Consider the following 8,546-nt stretch of genomic DNA (forward strand, 5'->3'; position numbering starts at 1 on the left):
AGTGTAAGATGCCGGAGAATCGAAGCCTATTTTAGTGGGATAGCGAAGTACACATGGCTTAAACTGGGGCACAATGGTCTGGTGGAGACGTGATACTCGACATCGGTTGGTGATGATCGGTGGTTCTCCGCAGTGGGGGTTGAGTGTGTGGGTTCGCGGCCCTAGAGACTCGACCAGGACAACAGAGACTCGACGCAGTGATAACAACGAGGCATTCGGTAAGCACGAGGCACATCAATAGACCAAGGCACTGGTGGTCAGACAAAGTGTGCAGACAGTGTTAAAGCAGTTTAACTAGTACTACATTCAAATTGGTGGCTGAGCCTATCGGTGCTAGTTGGTGGACAGGAATTGACCATGGGGAATCTAAGAAAGTGGCAGGAAAGTCTGAAATTGTTAAAAGCCGAGAGAGTACATGGCCGTATATTCTGTGATGTTCAGTGCACATGGCAAAGAGCGGATGACAAGATAGAAGCAGGTGGAGTGATATAGCGGTGGGACATATCAGAGACTATACAGAGACAATTGCGAATTCAACTCAGGGTGACACAGGGCAATGGTATTCCTTCAAGTTTCAGACAGACAGTTAAGAACGGATGAGGATTTTGAATTCAGGTAACTCTTATATGTGTCCAATATGTGTGTTGTTCATTTTCACGCAGAGAGTGAATGGTGTCTCCGAAAGTCGGGAGCGCAAACTAGAGTAGAAGAGTAACTTAATTTTGCTCAAGAGAAGAAGGCGAGAAGAGACTACAGTTGCAGGTGGAGTCATATGGAGTCTGGAAGTAGCAAAAATGCTCGTGGTATAATCTCAAGTCCAATATACATGGAGATCCGATGCATGGATGATTCCGAGGTGGTGGAGAATATTCGGCAAGGTGAAATTTGTTAGAATTGTGTCGAATATATTTGTACAAGCGGAGTCGTGCCCTATTAGGACACCTGTATTCTAGGCCTATTATATATTATGGGGTAGACACATTATGTAACCGAAGCCAATATAATAACACAGTCACACAAGGGAGCAGCCGGCGTGTGCCGGCGTCTGAAGTGCGGTATTGTGATGGTGTTACGGGGAGGAGCGCCCGTAGTCAGGCCCCGGAGATGTAGCCATATCGGTGAATCTCGTTATCAAATCTCGGTAGATACACATCGTCGTTCCTCCAACCGAGAGACTGGTTTACAAAGAACATATATGATTTATGATTTTTTTTTTATTTTGTGATAAAGAAGAACATATATGAGTTGCATACAGTTTGATACGAACCTGTAACAGACAACCAACACATGATGCAAAGCGGCAAAGTTCAGTAGCCGGCTCTACCCCTCCCTTTCAAAACAAAATTCTGAACTGCACATTTCTTGATCAATTTGATCGGAGCACACTATGACATGTTGCGTCAAAGGGCAGCTTGATGATGGTTGCTCAGTGCTGTGCCAAGAGGAGGTTGATGTGTGATGTGTCTCCAAATAATCCACTTATATATCCTCGCTCTCCCAGTGAAGTGAGCTACCAACACGCGCGTTCATCGAGTCAAAACGACGAGTGAAGAAGAAATCAATGGACAGGAAAATTGAGGAACGCGGCCGTTCAAACCACCACGCCAAGACGACGACTGTGCTCCTACTCCTACTAGTTCAGTGTTCAGACCACACCAGGCCAGTCAAAGAATAGAATGAATACTGCACTTCACACAAAGAATATGGCGCTGGTCAGTGAAGTACCACGTGGCAAGAGTTTTGTTTATTGGTGGTCGCCGGGGGTGGTGACCATGCAGATTGGAACGGATATCCGACGTTTTCAGAGTTGCTCAATCCATAGGATTTTTAAAAATCTCTACCGTACGTGCGAGCTTAACCTACTGAATTCATATTTTAGTTTTGTGTTTCTGGAAAAAACAAAACCGTGATGATAGGTCGATGACGGCGGCGGAGCAGGTAGAGACGACATCATCGGAGTGACAATACTGCAATGACTAGTCAACAACCAGTGGTGGATCTAGGACCCAGGCCCAGGACCCAGGCCTGGGGCATGAGGCCCAAATTCCTTGTATACCGTAGCAAAATAGTGTAGCAATTGCTACGGTATACGAAGGTGGCCCCGGGCAGCTTGCTGGGCTGGACCCGCCCCTATCAAGTAGGAACAGACGGCCTTATGGTTAAGTTCACAAGACCGAGGGTCGCTGGTGAGATGGGAGTGATGACGGCGGTATCAAAGAGTAACTCTGTGCATTCGGTTTATATCGTTTGATTCATATGTTTTTATTTGCACAGCAGTTAATACTTCGGTAAGTACAATATTAAAATTAAAGTACGGTTCGGTTTCGGTATATTAAAATTATTTTGGTATAACTTTGTGAGGTTTTTTAACATGCTCCCTCTTACCTCTCCTTTTCACATGAAACGTAAGAGTATAAAATAGATTTGAGCTGTTAATTGCATTAAGTAGTGTGTTTGATTAACTCTTACCTTCTTACTATAATAACCAAAGTTGACGTGAATTTAAAATTGAATAAGTCCGTGCAATGTGATGATCCAAAAATCAAAGTTGTTCGCCTTGACGAGACACAATTTGATGATGAGGTCACTCTCGGTGAAATCCGGCAAATTATGCTCCCAGCTCCTCCCCGTTTCACCACAGAATCAACTACAAATATCGTGAAAGGTCCACAGAAGATATAATCCACCTAAAAACCATGTAAACCAAAAAACAAAGAAAAACAAACTAAATGGTAAAATGAAGATAAGCTGAGATAAATCTCGAGAATAACAGGGTTAAACTAAACAAAAATCGTGTGTAAAATACACACATCATTCACCGACAGGCTATCGTAGAAAATGTGCTACACTAGGGCTTGGGTGAGGTACACACTAATGCGCCATGCTCCAACGCGCTACACACCACGATGCTGAGTTCCAACATGGTACACATTACATTCCAGTGCACTCCCGACCGAGGAGCAGGTACACATCATTGCAGACCTTTCTTCTCCACTCTACACGGACCCAGGAGAGGGTACCTTCCCTTTATCAAATTTATGTGTTTGTGTTACAAAATGTTATGCTTAGGGCATCTTCAACGGCAACCCACAAAATTCCTTCCGCATCTGTCCGCGGATAAAGAGACTGGTCTGCGAACACGGAGGCAGGAGAACGCCATCCAACCGTAGCTGCATACATCCGGCCTTCCTTATTTTTTTTCCAACTCCGCAGGATCAAAATAGCCGCATGCAAATGGTACAGACATTCGATAGCCGCATGTAGCACTACTTCAAATTTAAAAAAGTCCAAATATTACATCCCAACATTGTTGTTCCCTTTCACCGCCCACTGATGTTCAATCAGATCTTCCTTCAGCTGCTCGTGAGTTGGTCGATGCCGAATTTGTTGATGCATTTGAATAAACTCTTAGATGTGGCCGGATTCTCGTCCAGAAGTTGGATAGTATCACCCATGTTCTCAAATTCCAGAGCTGCAGCAGATCGTCACTCTCATCCTCGACGATCATGTTGTGCATGATCACACAACATGCAATTACCTCCCACAAGGTCTCCAGATCCTATTGTTTACAGGTCCATGAACAACTGCGAAACGGGCCTACAGAACTCAGAATGCCCGCTCAACATCCTTTCTAGTTGCTTCTTGTCTTTGGACGAAGTGAGCCTTTTTCTGGCAAACTGGGTTTGAGATGGTGCTGACAAAGGTAGCCCATGGAGGATAGATGCCGTCAACCAGATAGTATCTCATGTTGTACTCATGTACATTGATAGTATAGTGGCAAGGAGGAGCTTTTTCTTCAGTCAGCCTCGCAAACAACGTCGATCGTTGCAGCACGTTGATGTCATTGTGAGACCCGGGCATGCCACAGAAAGTGTACCAAATCCAAAATTCCTGGGATGCAACAGCTTCAAGAATGATGATGGATTTCTTAATATATATGACCCTGATATTGCCCTTGTAAAGCCTTCGGGCAGTTTTCCATTCTCAATGCATGCAGTCAAGAGATCCAAGCAAACCTGGCAACCCTCTTGCTTCTGAGATTGCCAGGAGCCTCTCCGTTTCTGCCACAGTTGGTTCTCTCAGGTACTGAGGTCCGAACACCTCGACCACGACAATTGGAAACCTAACCATGGCATATCCGCATGTGCTCTCTAACATCCATAGGTACTCGTCCCACGAATGAGCGGCCTTGCCATATGCAAGCATCCGGAGTGCGGCCGTGCGCTTGTGGTAATCAGAGAAGCCAAGCGTTTGCACGACATCTTTCTCCGGGATGAAGTAGTCATCATAGGACCGGACGCCATGGTACAAACGGTCGAAGACAGTCTTGCACATCCGAAAACGCCGACAAAAATGGTTAGTGAATAGTGCATCAGGGGCAAAGTAGTTGGCCATCAGTGTCAAATGCCCACGCGCCTTGTTGCGGTTGAGCACTCGATGATCCTTTATCGAGCCCTTGAAATTGAGAACATGCTCCTCCGCACGCTCCGCGTCTTCAAGGACCTCCTGCATCATCGCCGTCTCATCGGAGTACTCCTCCTCGTCCGACGAGCCTTCGGACAACTCAACATACTGCTCATATATGTACTCCAAATCGGAATCCATTGGTAAAAAGAATAAGGGACAACTGTTTTCAGCTCCGGCGATCATCGAACAGTTGCCGGGCACGGTAGAGGATGGTACCTGGCGGAGCGGTTAGGACAGAGGGTTGAAGGGAGACGGAGGAGAAGCAGCGGGGATCCCTGCTGGAGCGTTGGAGGTGACAGAGACGCAGATTTCGGGCGGGGGTGTGCCGTGGTGGCCTGGGTGGTGGAGCGGCGGCGATAGCAAGAGAGAAAGAATGAAGGAGAGAAAATGGGGAGGATGGAGTTGCGAGGTCGGGGAAGGGTTTTGGGTGGGCCTGGGGTGTCAGATTTGAACGTTTCGCATGTCCGGACTCCCACAAAGCTCCCCCACTTTTGTCTCCGTTTTGCGGGAGATTGCGTCCGGACCGCCCCGCGGACCGATACATGACCGCGTTGGATGGCTTCGGCGGTCTAGACAGAGTAGTTCGGACGGTTGCGGGATGTTTACGGGTCCGCTTTGGAGATGCCCTTAGTCTCTAGAGGATATAATTTTGTAGATGAAAACTTGTATGTTAGGGTCACCATTGCAAAATTTTAGGGTCAGTGTCTAAAGGATGTGATCTTGAAGATGAAATTTTGCATGTTAGGCCTGGTGTTTATAGGATGTTAGAGTTAGTGTTACTAGATAGTACGTATATATGTAAGAAATGGATTTGTTGTGGTATTTTAGAAATATTTCTCACATATCAGCGACGGATATGGAGTTTTGTGGTTTTCTCCAAGTTGTGAGTCATCCCACCAATGCATCACGGGCCAATGTTCTTTCCCAATGAGTACTACCCACAAAGAACCTATATGAGCTACATGTTTGATAGGGTTTCGGGTTTGATACGATCTGTAACAGACAAAACCAAGAGAAGACGCAAAAAGAGGCAACGTTCAATAACTTGGACCTCCCTTTGAGAACAAAACTCAGAGTGAAGGTGCACATTTCTTGATCAATTTGATTGGAGAAGTTTACAAAATGAATACTATACATGACATGCTGCCTTGCTGCGTCGAAGGGAAAATCAATATGACAACAATATAGTACATAACAGCCAATATCATTATTCTAGCCCACTATATATCAGGACCTTACAGGCTGTGCGATTTTTGCAAAGACTTCCGTCTTTGCGAAGGATGCCCGGGTTCATAAATCAGCTGCTCCAGGGTTGCTCCTGTAGCTAAGGAAGGCAAGACAGCTCCACAGTCGCTTCCCTTCCCTAGCTGCGGCGGCAAGAGTTGCACCAGTCGGGAGCGCACAGACGCCATTAATTTACGGGGAGGATCATGAATCTTGTGCGAAGGGTAGCTCTTGGAGCTGGTAAGCATCTGGTTGCCGTAAATCTCGCCATTGGGAGAATGATTCTCCGGCAAAGGATCTGAAAGTGCAGCATCGTGCGCTAATATGATCAATAGCAAGAAGATGTGCGTAACGCATGTATGCAAGTAGATAAGTAGCCGAGTCCTGAGTTTACACCTTGAAGAGCCGGTGGAGGCTCCTGAAGAAGGGCGGGAGTGTCCCCGGCTTTAGCGGCTGGAGGATCACCGGTGGGATCAGGAATCTGCTGCGGAGGGTCGCTCCTGGAACTGCTAAGAGAAGAGGGGAGATAGCTCCACAGTCGCTTCATGAGTGACTCCAGCTTGGATGCTATTGCCATTGATCCTCACTAAGTCACTAGCCAGCTAGGCAGAGGACAGCTTAATTAGTTGATCACTCGCTAGTGTACCTCGTTCTGTCAAGAGGAGATTGATGTGTGATAACTGCCTCCAAACTGCAGTTTCTTGTGTCGATACTGCGTGCGTTTAATTAATTGTCCAGTGAAAAGGATGAATACCGAAAAAGGCTTTCGCCCCGCTTTATAAATAAAGCAAACCGCTACAGAGCAGACATACATGGACTAGTTTAAACACACGCACCCAAGTCTCACAAACAGGATGAAGGTTCTGGTGAGGGCACAACTCAACAAGCCCAAAAAAAACTAAAAGAAAAGAGCCAGGGAGCCCAACAAGCGTCTAGTCGGGTTCCGGCGGTGGCGGCTGGGGCGGTGGAGATAGGCGGACTGCCATCGAGTGTAGGTCGGCGATGAAGGCTGAGATGGCGTCGCGGTCTTGGGGGCGGCTAAGCGGCCGCCAAAGCTGCCAGAAACCAGACAGTTTGAAGATAGCGTCAGTAGCCCGTCGAAGAGAAGCGCACTGGATCACAAGCTTATTGTGGATCGTCCAGAGGGTCCCAGAGAGGACACCAATCTCAAGCCACCTAATGTGGCGAGAAGACAAGGGGGAGGACTGGAGCTCGTCATATACGTCGGGGAAGTTGGTGTGACACCAATTTCCACCCACCACGTCACGGAAGCAACTCCACACGAATTGCGCGGATACGCAGGAGAAGAAGATGTGATTCGAGTCCTCGGGAACGCCGCAAAGCGGGCAGAGGCCGGAGCCCTGGCCATTGCGCTTGCGAACCTCAACGCCAGACGGGAGTCGACCGCGAATCCACTGCCACATGAATCCGGATTTTCAAGGGCAGGCGGATGGACCACACCGTCGCAAGGGGGGGAGGGGCGGAGGAGGGAGCGATGGCCTGGTACAGAGACTTGGTGGAGAATTGTCCCGAAGGTTCGAGGCGCCATCTCACCCGGTCAGGACGACTATCCACCACAGGCTCGTGAAGAGCAACGCAGTCCAGCAACTCACGCCAAGCGGCGGATTCCGGGGGGCCAAAGGGCCTCCGAAAAGCAACGTGCCCTAGGTCAATAAGGGCCCTCTCGACAGAGATCAAGGGTTCTACTGCGATGGAGAAGAGGTCGGGGAAGCGCGCGGCGAAGGGGGAGTCTCCAGCCCATCTGTCAAACCAGAATAAGGTCGCCGATCCAGACCCCACCGAGATGGATGTCCCGATGCGAAGGACAGGGAGCAGCTGGACGACTGATTGGCAAAACTGCGAGCCACCAGATCTCTGACAAAAGGCGAGGGGTTGGCCACGTAGATACTTGTTCCGAATGATGTCAAGCCAGAGGCCCCCCTGGCCTTGCGAGATCCGCCAGAGCCAACGGGATAGGAGGGCGATATTCATGCACTTGGAGAACATGATCCTGAGGCCTCCTTGATTCCTAGGCTTGCAGATGTCAGGCCAGCTAACCATATGGTATTTCTGCTTATTGTTGTCGCCGGCCCAGTAAAAGCGGGACTGAATTTTGGTGATCTCATGGTGCAGGGTCTCATGGAACAGGAGGAGACTGGAGAGGGATGAGTTAATGAGAATGGTCCGAGCCGCCTTTGACAACCATCACTAGTAGAAAAGGGGGCAATGACCCAGGCCTGCTCAGCCCATTAGTCCCGGTTCTGCCACGAACCGGGACCAACGGAGGTATTCGCCCCGGTTCGTGATCCCAGGGGGCCGGCCGGGGCCTCGTGGGTATTGGTCCCGGTTCGTCTGGCCCTTTTGGTCCCGGTTGGTGGGACGAACCGGGACCAATGGGCCTCGCTCCTGGCCCACCACCATTGGTCCCGGTTGGTGGCTTCAACCGGGACCAAAGGCTCCCCTTTAGTCCCGGTTCATGCCACCAACCGGAACCAATGAGGTGCCTATATATACCCCTTCGCGTGAGAGCAGAGCACACTGCTCTGTTTTTTCTGGCCGCCGAGGGGGAGAGGGCTTGGTGGTGCTCTAGCTCACCTCCTATGCACACAAGGTGTTCGATGGAATGCCCGAGCCACACTACTTCAGCTTTCTCCTCTCCAAGCTCGACCTCCAAGCTCCATTTTCCTCAATATTTGTCTAGGTTTAGCGGTCCGTCACGCCCCGTCCCTGTCTTCACCGCCGTCGATCACCCGCGCTGATCTCATCGCTGGCACCACCGTGGTGAGCCTCTTGTTCTTATCTTCTTTCTGAAAGGAAAAATATTCTTACTTGTATGTTTGGATAGATACTTGTAT

General features: G+C 49.0%; 1 protein-coding gene and 1 long non-coding RNA gene across 2 annotated transcripts; both read right to left on the minus strand.

Annotated features, from left to right (window-relative positions):
- Nucleotides 1-884: 884 nt before the first annotated feature.
- Nucleotides 885-1,676, minus strand: LOC123089547 (uncharacterized). The gene is made up of 2 exons (XR_006442316.1): nucleotides 1,268-1,676; nucleotides 885-1,175 (listed from the first exon to the last, which is right to left on the minus strand). It is a non-coding gene; the product is annotated as an uncharacterized lncRNA (long non-coding RNA).
- Nucleotides 1,677-5,537: 3,861 nt separating this feature from the next.
- LOC123089548 (uncharacterized) lies at nucleotides 5,538-6,337 on the minus strand. The gene is made up of 2 exons (XM_044511198.1): nucleotides 6,088-6,337; nucleotides 5,538-5,989 (listed from the first exon to the last, which is right to left on the minus strand). Exons 1-2 carry the CDS (start codon nucleotides 6,266-6,268, stop codon nucleotides 5,703-5,705), a joined length of 468 nt encoding a protein of 155 aa, XP_044367133.1. The 5' UTR covers nucleotides 6,269-6,337; the 3' UTR covers nucleotides 5,538-5,702.
- Nucleotides 6,338-8,546: the final 2,209 nt, after the last annotated feature.

The sequence above is a fragment of the Triticum aestivum genome, chromosome 4B (assembly GCF_018294505.1).
Source record: "Triticum aestivum cultivar Chinese Spring chromosome 4B, IWGSC CS RefSeq v2.1, whole genome shotgun sequence".
NCBI classification, from domain to species: Eukaryota; Viridiplantae; Streptophyta; class Magnoliopsida; order Poales; family Poaceae; genus Triticum; species Triticum aestivum.